General features: G+C 45.7%; 1 protein-coding gene across 1 annotated transcript; it reads left to right on the forward strand.

The window, feature by feature from the left end:
* Positions 1–1,858: 1,858 nt before the first annotated feature.
* LOC130483271 (lysozyme C, milk isozyme-like) lies at positions 1,859–11,172 on the forward strand. Its single transcript, XM_056856021.1, has 4 exons — positions 1,859–2,000; positions 5,558–5,719; positions 7,683–7,761; positions 11,109–11,172. The coding sequence occupies exons 1-4, from the start codon at positions 1,862–1,864 to the stop codon at positions 11,170–11,172; spliced, it is 444 nt and encodes a 147-aa protein (XP_056711999.1). The 5' UTR covers positions 1,859–1,861.
* The last annotated feature ends 622 nt before the right edge of the window (positions 11,173–11,794 follow it).

Consider the following 11,794-nt stretch of genomic DNA (forward strand, 5'->3'; position numbering starts at 1 on the left):
CACGAACCAGATAGATAGTTTATTTGCGGCCCTTGGCCAGATAAAACAAGATACATGGACTAAAATGGTCTTACAGACAAAGGTTTACAGTCCGAGTCTTAAATCACTTTAAAAAATAAAAATAATAAAATAAATAACATCCAAGTTACATCTGCCATTTGGACTAAGAGACTACTCTGTGGCAACGAATTTTCATTGCTGCCATATAAAATTTTGCTACCTGAGAGGTGATTGAGGGATTATCTCCTTGTAGGAGCTTTTCTATCTTTTCTCTTTCTCTGTCGGGTCCCATTCTCAGTATGAGGGGCTCGATAAACTTAGAATGGGGTATTGTATAAAAGTTACAATTCAGGAGAACTTGTTCAGCGGTTTCTAAATCCCCGGATTTGCAGGGGCATAGTCTCTCTGCCCTGGGTACCTTCTTAAATTTCCCCTCTAACATAGCAGAGGGTAAGGCAAGACAAAAACAATTTAAAAAAAGGAAAGCTATCTTTGCTGCACTTATGGTCGGTGGCTTAGTATTCTTGTAAACAAATAGATGCATATACAAGTATAAGAGGAGTACAATTACGAATTAGATGGTTAATACAGTTAGGAGTGAAAATATCTTTAACCCTTTGGTATATAGTTGACTTAGCTTGATCCCACCCTAACTGAAGTAGTGCTAGGGGGGTAAAACCCAGGTTATTTAGTTTGTCTTCAATGGCTATTATCCACTTTGACCTAAAGATATCACAAAGAATCAGTGGAAGAAGACCCTTAGTGTTACCCAAAATGCTCTTTAATTGGGGAATTAGCTGAGCAGATCGGCAACTTTAATATTTATACAGCGAGATCAACCAACTATACCAGAGCCCATTAACTGTGACCTTATGAATAAAGACAGGCAAGGGATTTCCGAATTAAGAGAGTTTGGTGTTTGTCCATGAACCTAGCAATCAGCACTTACGGTCACTTCTGGAAAGAACTGCTGATTGCAGAGGGGGGGACTGCTGAGGGGGGACAAACGATGAGTGATCTCATGCTTGATGAGCAGGTCACTGTAATGACTTAACCATGACTCCAAGGGATACATGCCACTTTCCAATATCCAAGAAGATTTTGTTTATAGACTATATGTGCGCCAAAGCAGCTGTAAGCTGCACCAAAATCAAATTGTTACTTACTTCCAAGACTATCAGTGCAATCCTACAACACGTTACTCAAGTCTAAGCCTATTAACTTCAATGGGCTTAAACTGGAGTAACTCACCATAGGATTACACTGAAAGCCCAGCAAGATGGTTTTGCCTGGGCATAAAGATGCTAGGTACCATGGCGGCAACTGGGGGGAGGGCGAGGCAGGCAGCCGCAGGGTTTGGGCAGGGAAGGGACTTCTGTGCCATAGAGTCCAATGGCCAAAGCGGCCACTTTCTCCAGCTGAACTGATCTCTTTCAGTTGGAGATCAGTTGTAATAGCAGGAGATCCCCAGCCAGTACCTGGAGGCTGGCAACCCTACTTGTAACCTCAGTGGTTTAATCAAAGGAAAGTCCCCTTGTTGGACTTCTCAGTATCCCTGAATTAATTTAGATCCTCCCATCACCTGGAACATTTTAATCTTTTTTTCTCAAACTGGTTTCCTTCTTTGACAGATGGTCTGTTTTTGCCTTGCAGCCAATGGGTTTATCCCTACCCCTTGCAATCGAGGAGGTAGGAGAAGATAACGCTGGCATGTCATTAGCATGTAAAAAGGTTCCAGGAAAATTGCGGGCTGTCTTCTTGCTCATCTGCAATGTGCCAATTCAAATCCCAGAGGTATGGGCTATAAAAGCCAGCGGGGACCTGGGCAAAGCTTCACATCGCCCTCCAGAGAACCGCCACGATGAAGGTTCAAGCTCTTACTGCCCTCTTCTTCCTCCTGGTTGCAGCGAACGAAGCCAAAGTAATGAAGAAATGTGAACTGGTCAAGATACTGAAACAGCACGGCATGGATAAACACGAAGGCTACAAACTGGGAGACTGTGAGTGTGTTCTTTGTTTTCATTTCTTTCTATTCTTTAGTTATGAGCAGAGGCGGATCTACTGTGAAACTAATGAAGCTTAAGCTTCAGGGCCCCTCATCCCGGAGGGGCCCCTGGAAGCAACTTTTTTTAATGAGTGAATTTCTCAACAAAATCGATGGAGTTGTTTACGTGCATAGAATCATAAGCCGGTGGGTTGAAGTACTTAATATTGACTTTAGAATAGGCTCTAATACCCATTTCATACGGCCTCAAAATGTCCCTGTCATTGGTCAGATTTCACCATTTTCTCGGGGGCTTGCTGTGCTCGAACCCCCAGCCGTAAGGGCTCACTGAGCTCGCCAGGATCTATCCACCGCCTACATTTTGGCAGCTGGATTGTCAGATCCTTTGTTGGTGCATGGCGTAATAGTTCTGTAGTTTTATTTCATCACTGTATGGCCCATTTTCAAGGACTCCACCCCACCACTCTGTGCACCACCATTTGAGCCTCGAGGTCCTCCCAAGGGCAGTACGGCCCTTTGGACCTCGTTGGACGATGCCCTATTGTTGCCGGTTGCAAAGGCCCCCCCATAACAGTTCAAGCTTCAGGGCCCCAAAAGCGTAGGTCCGCCACTGGTTATAAGGTCCAAGCACAAAGAGATAGGGTTACCAGCTCCGGGATGGTAAATACCTGTGGATTTGGGGGGCAGTGGCGTCTGAGGGGGGCAGGATTTTGGAGAGGGGACTTCAATGGCATAGTGTCCAATTGCCCAAGTGGCAGTTTTCTCCAGGGGAACTGATTTCTGTCTCCTGTAGATCAGTTGTAATAGCAGGAGATCTCCAGCCAACACCTGGAGGTTGACAACCCTACAAATAGGAGTTTGTGTGGGGATTTTTACAGAATGCTTCACTCCCCGTGGAAACCCTCCCCCATTTCAGAGATCTTTCAAGGGAGAAACAAAACATTTCCTTCTCTGAGTTTCTATGGAGACTGCTGTGAGATACCACCTCTCTAGGCCAGAGATGAGGAGATTACACTGTGTGTTGTATAGGATTGCCAGCTCCAGGTTGGGAAATACCTGGAGATTTTGGGGGCAGAGCCTGAGGAGGGCGAGGTTTGGGGAGGGGAGGGACTTCAACGGAGTATAATGCCACAGAGTCCATCTTCCAAAGAGGCCATTTTCTCCAGGGGAACTGATCTCTGTTGCCTGGAGGTCAGCTCTAATAGCGGGAGATCTCCAGCCACCACCTGGAGGTTGACAACCCTAGTGCTCTACTGCAGTGGGAATCACCTCCCATAAAGAACGTGCAGCTGCTATACAGGTGAGAATTCCCAGAGAACTTCGAAGCATAACAGATGGGAAGGATTAAAGTATACTTAAGAAAATCTTCAGCAGATCTAGTTGACCATTCCTGAGCTATATTGATAATCCAGAATGGCCGACTGATATATCCTCATTAGGGGGTTAATCGTTAGAAGATAGGCATCTGTTTTCTGAAAAGTACGTTTGGAATCAATTGTGAAAGTTCTCAAGGCTTTATAGTGGAAAACGATCCAACAGTCTGGAAATATTTGTTTTAAAGGAAAGGTACTTTGCAGATGGTTTAGGATTATCTATTCTCCTAAATAATTTGTTGTCACCTAAATTTTTACTATCCTCCTTACCCATTCATTCCTCCCCTCTACTCCCTGATTTTAACCAACTTCCAGTCTCTCGACGTTCCACAAGTTTTAGATATTTTTGATATGAGAAATTTGTCACCTACTATCACATAAACACATGAAGCTGCCTAATAGTGAATCAGACCCTTGGTCCATCCAGGTCAGTATTGTCTACTCGGATCGGCAGCGGCTCTCCAGGGTCTCAGGCAGAGGTCTTTCTCATCACCTACTTGCCTGGTCCCTTTAAAAGGAGATGTCGGGGATTGAACCTGGGACCTTCTGCATGCCAAGCAGATGCTCACCACTGAGCCACGGCCCTTCCCCAATACGCCTGACACATACTACTTCACATCCGCTCCAAAACTGCCTCCAGGCACTGGTTCAGGGTATAACACATGAACACATGAAGCTGCCTTATACTGAATCAGACCCTTGGTCCATCCAGGTCAGTATTGTCTACTCAGACCGGCTGCGGCTCTCCAGGGTCTCAGGCAGAAGTCTTTCACATCACCTACCTGCCTAGTCCCTTTAACTAGAGATGTCGGAGATTGGACCGGGGACCTTCTGCATGCCAAGCAGAGGCTCTACCACTGAGCCACAGCCCCTCTCCATGGCTCTCCAGGGTCTCAGGCAGGGGTCTTTCACATCACCTACTCGCCTAGTCCCTTTAACTGGAGATGCTGGGGATTGGACCTGGGACCTTCTGCATGCCAAGCAGATGCTCTGCCACTGAGCCACAGCCCCTCCACGACATCAGTCAGCAAGCATGTAGATATTCATGCTTGTTGTTCAAGGTTTGGAGGTTACCAGTAAAAAGTAGTGCTTTTTTTATGAATCTACTGCCTATCAGTTTCATTGTTCATATTAGATCACAGCAAGACAAAAGAAAGAATCTTTTGTGAGGTCCGATTGGTTTCCTGTTGGGTGGGTTTGGTAAACGGGGGGACCCTCAGTAAAGTATTTGCTCCCTGGGCCCGAATTCAGCAGGCAAATGGGTAAGGTGAGAATAGACAAGCCACGAAGCATCCCCACCCCATCACACTCAGGATTGAAACACTGCTTTTTCGTCTATCGATCTTTATCCTGTAACAAAGATGTGAGGGTGAGAAAGTGTGTGCAGACAGCCTTTGAATCCAAGGTTCAAGCTCGCGAACAAGTCAAGTTGATCTAAACAGAGGGGTGATCCCACATCTGGAGTAATAGATGAGGTTGATGAAAAAGGGTTACTATGTGAAAATGAGTTCCATAAAGCCTCCATGGAAAGTGGTTTTGCTTCGGGTTTGGAAGGTTTAAAGTTTTATTCTTCTGCTAGAGTAACTGTTCAAGAGTTTTTTTAACATTTTAGAAGGCTGGAAGCAAATCTACTTGCAAAATATTTGTTTCTGTACAGTTATTCCCTACTGCCGTTTCCTTGATAGCCCCATTTTCTGTCAGGGTGGTGTAGTGGTTAAGAGCGGCGGACTCTAATCTGGAGAACTGGGTTTGGTTCCCTGCTCCTCCACACGAGCTGTGGACCCTAATCTGGTGAACCGGGTTGGATTCCCCGCTCCTCCACCTGAAACCTGCTGGGTGACCTCGGGCTAGACACAGTTCTCTCCGAATTCTCTCAGCCTTGCCTACCTCACAAGGGGCGAAAACGCATGGTCGCTTTAGCCTCCTTTATTCCCTGTTTCAGCCAGGATTCAGCCAGGATTGGACGCATGTTCGGCAAAATGCATGCGTTCGATCCTGGCTGAATCCTGGCCGAAACAGGGAATAAAGGAGGCTAAAGCGACCATGCGTTTTCGCCCAAGGTGTCTGTTGTGGGGAGAGGAAGGGAAGGCAATTGTAAGCCGCTTTGAGACTCCTTAAAGGCTGAAAAAAAGCGAGGTATAAAAACCAATTCTTCTTCTTCTTCTTCTGTTTGTTGCAGGGGTCTGTATGGCATATCATGAAAGCAGATACAATACCAAGGCTGTGGGGGCCCCAAATACGGACCGCAGCCGAGACTATGGGATTTTTCAGATAAACAGCAAATACTGGTGCACTGACGGAAAGAATCCATCAAGCAATGGCTGCAAAAAACCCTGCAGCAGTGAGTACCTTGCTTATCTCGGTCTGTCTAGTGGAAGGACTGTGAAACCGCAAGAATATGATGGGTGGAGATTTTCTTAAAGGAGGGTCCCGTCACTTCCTCACCCGATGGCCATTATCTGGTGCCCCGTGGAGCTCCCCCTCTTCCCAATTTATCAGGCTCTCTCCTGGGATTGCCAGTTCCCTCGTTTCCACTGGCGGGAGGTTTTGGGGGCAGAGCCTGAGGAGGGTGGGGTTTGGGGAGGGTGGGGACTTCAATGACCTAGAGTCCAATGGCCAAAGCGGCCATTTTCTCCAGGGGAACTGATCACTGTCGGCTGGAGATCACTTGTAATAGCAGGAGATCTCCAGCTAGTACCTGGAGGTTGGCAACCCTACTCTCTCCCATTTCCCTTTTCCTGTGGCAAAGGAGGAACATGGCTCCCCTTTCGACCACTGACAAGGCTGTGCTTGGGTGTCATGGGACAAAAGTCACCTGGTGCCTGGGGACAAAGCCCACCCCACACACGCACCCCCTTCTGTGGGCCTCAGATGATTGTTCTTGGCTGCCATCATATGAGCTGGGGAGAGAAGGTGAATCAACATCAGCATAGGGTACCTGGACAGTGACAGGACACTGGGACATAGGGTTACCTTCTCCGGGTTGGAAATACCTGGAGATTTTAGGGGTGGAGCCTGAGGGTGGGGTTTGGCAAGGGGAGAGACTTTAATGCCATAGAGTCCAACTGCCAAAGCAGCTATTTTCTCCAGGTGAATTGATCTCTGTCGCCTGGAGATCAGTTGTCATAGCAAGAGATCTCCAGCCACCACGTGGAGGTTGGCCACCCTACCAGGAGAAGGAAGGGCGACCTCTGGGAAATCCTTGGAGCAGGCCAAGAACAACCCTGGGAAATATGGGATGGGCCTTAACCCTGAGGTGGGGGCTAGGAGGCTAGGGACAAATGCACTGTCCCCTTCCTCTCTTCTACCCACATTTTTGCTCAGATTGGAAGGCGAGGAGGCAATTTGTCTTCAGGGTTTCAGGGTACCCCTCCACTGTTGGCACCTGGTCCCATTCTCCCTTTTTGGGACCTCTGTAGCCCTCCGTAATGCCCGAAGGAAAAGAGTCCTCAGCACTAGGCCATTTGGGATTTGTTCCCCTCTATTTTAAAGTACGCATTTGCTCCCAACAAAGGAGATGCGTCGCATAAAGGAACAGTTATATTTATTAATATTGCTTTAAAAGAGCTAGCAGTGGCTGAGAATTTGAATGACAATTCATTTTGAAAGAATTTTGCCAAACCTGGAGGAGAGGGAACACCACTAATCTCTCAAAAATCCCAAACTTCTCTTACATACTATTTACTAAAATAATCTGGCCTGCTCCAAGTGGTTCAATGCCAGCCCTAACAGGAGAATCTTAAGGCACTCCCCCAAAGTACCTCTGGGATTGAAGGGTCCCAGTATTTGGAGGGAAGTCATAAAGAGCATTCTCTTGCTGACTTGTAGAATTGGTGGCATAGATTTAGATCAACCAGATCGTTTCCGCAGACAGGAATTTTTCAGTTCCCAAGAGCATGACTTCCCCCACCCTCCCTGGAACAACATCTGGGGGGTCTTTTTGGTTGCAAGAGAATGAGGAACATGAGAAAGTCCCAGGAGGATTTTCTGTCCTTGGAAATACTCTAGTACAGGGGTTCCCAAACTGTGCTCCAAGGAGCACTTGGTGCTCCACGAAACATCTCCTGGTGCTCCATGAAGAGATTAGAAAGAAAAATACTACTGTCGTTCGGTTTAGTATAGAGGTGCTAGGTGAAAATTCGTGCTCCCGTGATGAATTTCTCTCCTGAAAAGTGCTCCATGACTCAAAAAGTTTGGGAAACTCTGCTCTAGTGAATCCAGTCTGTAGAGGTTTGCCCAAAGGGGCTGGAAAGAACTAGTATATGTTTAAGCGCCTTTGTTTCCTATCAATTTTTTCCCTGCAGGTTTCACGAATGATAACATTGAAGACGACATCGTGTGCGCTAAGAGAATTGTCCGTGACCCCCAAAAGATGAACGCCTGGTGAGTCCCTCCCTACTTAACATCTCTCTGCTTGTAAGATTCAACAGCAGCTACATGCGGCTGTACTATGGAATAAGGAGACAGGGGTGGTCTTAGCCAATGAGCAACATGGGCAGCTGCCCTGGGCCTCATGTTGGGGGTCCTCAACCAGCCATGGGCTCACCCCCTGATGGGTGAAAAGAAGAAAAAGAGCAGGGTCCCACTTCACCCAAGGCTCAGGCAGCTAACTAGCTGGTAGCCACTAGGGACCACTTCATCTGGAGCAACTTTGTTCCCCAGACAGATAACTTCCAACAGATCATTTGGTGATGCAGTTCTCAGATTCTGGGGACTTAGAGCATAAGACCATAAGAAAGACCATGCTAGATCAGGCCAAGGCCCATCAAGTCCAGCAGTCTGTTCACACTGCGACCAACCAGGTGCCTCCAGGAAGCCCACCTGATATAATGGGCATGTTCCTCTGATCCTGGAGAGAATAGGTAGGCATCATGACTAGTATCCATTTTTACTAGTAGCCATGAATAGCCCACTCCTCGTGAACATGTCCACTCCCCTCTTAAAGCCTTCCAAATTGGTGGCCATCACCACATCCTGGGGCAGGGAGTTCCACAATTTGACTATGCGTTGTGTGAAGAAATACTTCCTTTTATCTGTTTTGAATCTCTCACCCTCCAGCTTCAGCAGAAAACCCTGCGTTCTAGTATTATGAGAGAGGGAGAAAAGCTTCTCCCTGTCCACTGTCTCCATACCATGCATAATTTGATAGACCTCTATCATGTCTCCCCTTAACCACCTTCTTTCCAAGCTAAAAAGCCCTAAGTGTTTCAACCGCTCCGCATAGGGCAGTTGCTCTAGCCCCCCGATCATTTTGGTTGCTCTTTTCTGCACCTTCTCAAGCTCTTGTATATCTAAGTCATACCTGTGAACTGCAGAAGGTAACCTGGGACCTCTGGCACAATTGTTTTGTAACATTCCCAGTCCATCTCAAGAGCTGCTGTGTACTGAGCCAGACCCTTGGTCTATCAAAGTCAGTCCTGTATATTAGCAGCAGCGGCTGTCCAGGTTCTCAGGCAGAGGTCCTTCACATGATCGCCTACTACCTGGTCCTTTGAACTGGGAAGCCTGGGAATTGAACCTGGGACCTTCTGTGTACAAAGCAGATGTTCTACTGCTGAGCCAAAGTCCCTCCCAAAGAAAACATGCTATATAGATTTGTTCTGTAGTAAAGAATTTTAAAATAATAGTTTATAGTGCAGCACTTCTAATGCTCCTGGCTCTGGAAGGAAGAAGAGTTGGTTTTTATATGCTGACTTCCTCTCCCACTTAAGGAAGAATCAAAGTGGCTTACAATGATTTTCCCTTCCCCTCCCCACAACAGACACCCTGTGAGGTAGGTGGGGCTGAGAGAGCTCTAAGAGAGATGTGACTAGCCCAAGGTCTTCCAGCAGGCTTCATGTGTAGGAGTGGGGAAACCAACCCAGTTCACCAGATTAGAATCCACCACTCATGTGGAGGAGTGGGGAATCAAACCCGGTTCTCCAGATTAGAGTCCACCGCTCTTAACCACTACACCACGCTGGATGAAAGAAAAGTGGGACTGGGGAAAGGAGCTGGATAGGACCGTAGCTGCATGCCTTAAGAGCCTTGGAGGATGGAAGACGTGAGCCAGGCAGTGGACTCTCCATTGACCATGAACAATGGCCATCATCGGAAAGGGAGGATAAAAAGGAAGCATTCCATTTTGTATAGGTGGGTAGCTAATGGGAAAACATGACTTTCTTGTGTGCATAATCTGACCCTATCAAGACACATTGAATGGAAATGGTGAAGGAGCAGCTGATGCCTCTCTTGAATACTTCCTGGACCTCTACCTCCAGGAAAGCCCAACTCACCTGGACCTATCTAAATCAAATCTTTATTACATCCAAGACAAGTTAGCGGAATATGCGTTGATGGCTAAACTGACAAACTCAATAAATCAAAGACCTGCAGAAGAATTTCAAGAGAAATAGAGTCATTATTATGCTTATGTTTACTGATAGAATTCCAAATAATTACTTAGAATTATGTATTTAGTGATCTATTCAATAAGGAGATCAGAGTCAGGAGCTTTGTTACTAAAAATTTATAGTTGAATGATTGAGTATGGTAATTTGCATAAGATAATTAATATGAGAACACTAATATTAAAAATTATGACATTAGTAAGGTGAAACAAGGAAATATAATACTATAACATGAACATCATATTATGAAAATGAGAATTTATCAAGTGGTAAAGGGGATATAAGGAGCCTCGTGGCGCAGAGTGGTAAGCTGTAGTACTGCAGTCCAAGCTCTGCTCACTACCTGAGTTCAATCCCGATGGAAGTCAGTTTCAGGTAGCCGGCTCAAGGTTGACTCAGCCTTCCATCCTTCCGAGGACGGTCAAATGAGTACCCAGCTTGCTGAGGGGTAAAGGGAAGATGACTGGGGAAGGCACTGGCAAACCACCCCGCAAACAAAGTCTGCCTAGGAAACATCGGGATGTGATGTCACCCCATGGGTTAGGAATGACCCAGTGCTTGCACAGGGGACCTTTACCTTTTTTAAAGGGGATATATGAAGTAAGCAAAGATATGCAATTGAATTGAATTGAATTAACGTATGAGACATATCCAACAGTAGCTTCTTGTTATAAGGTATAAATATAGTTGCTGAAATAACTGTTTAAAAGAATAACAACCACATGATATTGTATCTAAAGTTCAAACTAATACAGTAACTGGTATAAAATGGTGGGATTTATATTTTGTTTAGCAATAATTTTTAACATTGATAGAAAATATCTTAGTAGTAAAAATAGCAGGGATTCTAATAATAATGCTTCAGGTGGTTGTTTTACCTTGCTTATGTGTATGATTTTTTTCTTTTCACTCTTCCCCCCCCAAAAAAATCCCTTCTTTAATTTTTGTATCCCATATTTAAAAAATCAATAAAAAATTTATTTTAAAAAAATCTTTATTACAGCCAAAGGCCAGCATAAAATATACATCCAATGATAATACGATACAGTTCCTGCTTACAGTATCTCATCCGTACTAATCAATCTGAAGGTTTGCTCATAAGGTCCTTGTTCTTCATAAATGACTTCCGTTTCCAGCAAACATAAGAGCAAAATTTTGCTACCGAATATGAACTATAAGTCACCCCATCTTCCAGTAGATATTCTACGAAGGAGGCCTCACAGGTGTAAGAGTGAACAAATCGTGATAGGGGGGGGGTAATTAAACTATTTCTGGCAGCTATCAAAGGAAGAGACATGTGACCCATGTGTTGTTTTTTTCTTCTCTTTTTATGACTTTTAGGGTAGGATGGGTGAAACATTGCAAAGGAAAAGACCTCTCACAATGGACTCAGGGCTGCAAATGATTTCCATGACAGCTGAAGACCCAGCACTTCTCTTCATGTTCTTCTGTGGAAAGGAGACCTCCTCAGTCCTGAAGATTAATCCACTTCTTGCTGTGCCCGCATTTGCACCCCATTCGGTGGGGAGAATGCCGTCTTTGCATATGAACGAGGGGAATTAGTTTGGGAAATATCTGTGTAGGAGAGGGGAGTGCAAATTTTGCTTTGGGTTAAGGGTTTTTCTTCTTCAAAACCTTCAATAAATTGAGTGCAACCAAATCCCGCTTTCTGTTTGATGAATGAGTGAGAGGGAAATGAAGGTAGAAGGAGAAGAGTTGGTTTTTATACCCTGATTTTTGTCTACCTTTAAGAAGTCTCAAACCAGCTTACAATCTCCTTCCCTTCCTCTTCCCACATCGGACACCTCGTAAAGTAGGTGGGGCTGAGTTTGGAGACAGCTGTGACCAGCCCAAGGCCACTCAGCAGGCTTCATGTGAAGGAGTGGGGAAACCAACCGCGCTCACCAGATTAGAGTCTGCTGCTCATGTGGAAGAGTGGGGAATAGGGTTGCCAGCTCCCTCTTTGCCACCAGAGGGATGTTTGGGGGGCAAAGCCTGAGGAGGGTGGGGTTTGGAGAGGGACTTCA

This window comes from Euleptes europaea, chromosome 1, assembly GCF_029931775.1.
Source record: "Euleptes europaea isolate rEulEur1 chromosome 1, rEulEur1.hap1, whole genome shotgun sequence".
Taxonomy (NCBI): Eukaryota; Metazoa; Chordata; class Lepidosauria; order Squamata; family Sphaerodactylidae; genus Euleptes; species Euleptes europaea.

Coding starts and splice junctions, on each gene's coding strand:
- LOC130483271 (XM_056856021.1), top strand. CDS start 1,862: ATGAAGGTTCAAGCTCTTACTGCCCTCTTCTTCCTCCTGGTTGCAGCG. Junction 2,001..5,557: donor AGGCTACAAACTGGGAGACT/GTGAGTGTGTTC, acceptor TGTTTGTTGCAG/GGGTCTGTATGGCATATCAT. Junction 5,720..7,682: donor CTGCAAAAAACCCTGCAGCA/GTGAGTACCTTG, acceptor TTTTCCCTGCAG/GTTTCACGAATGATAACATT.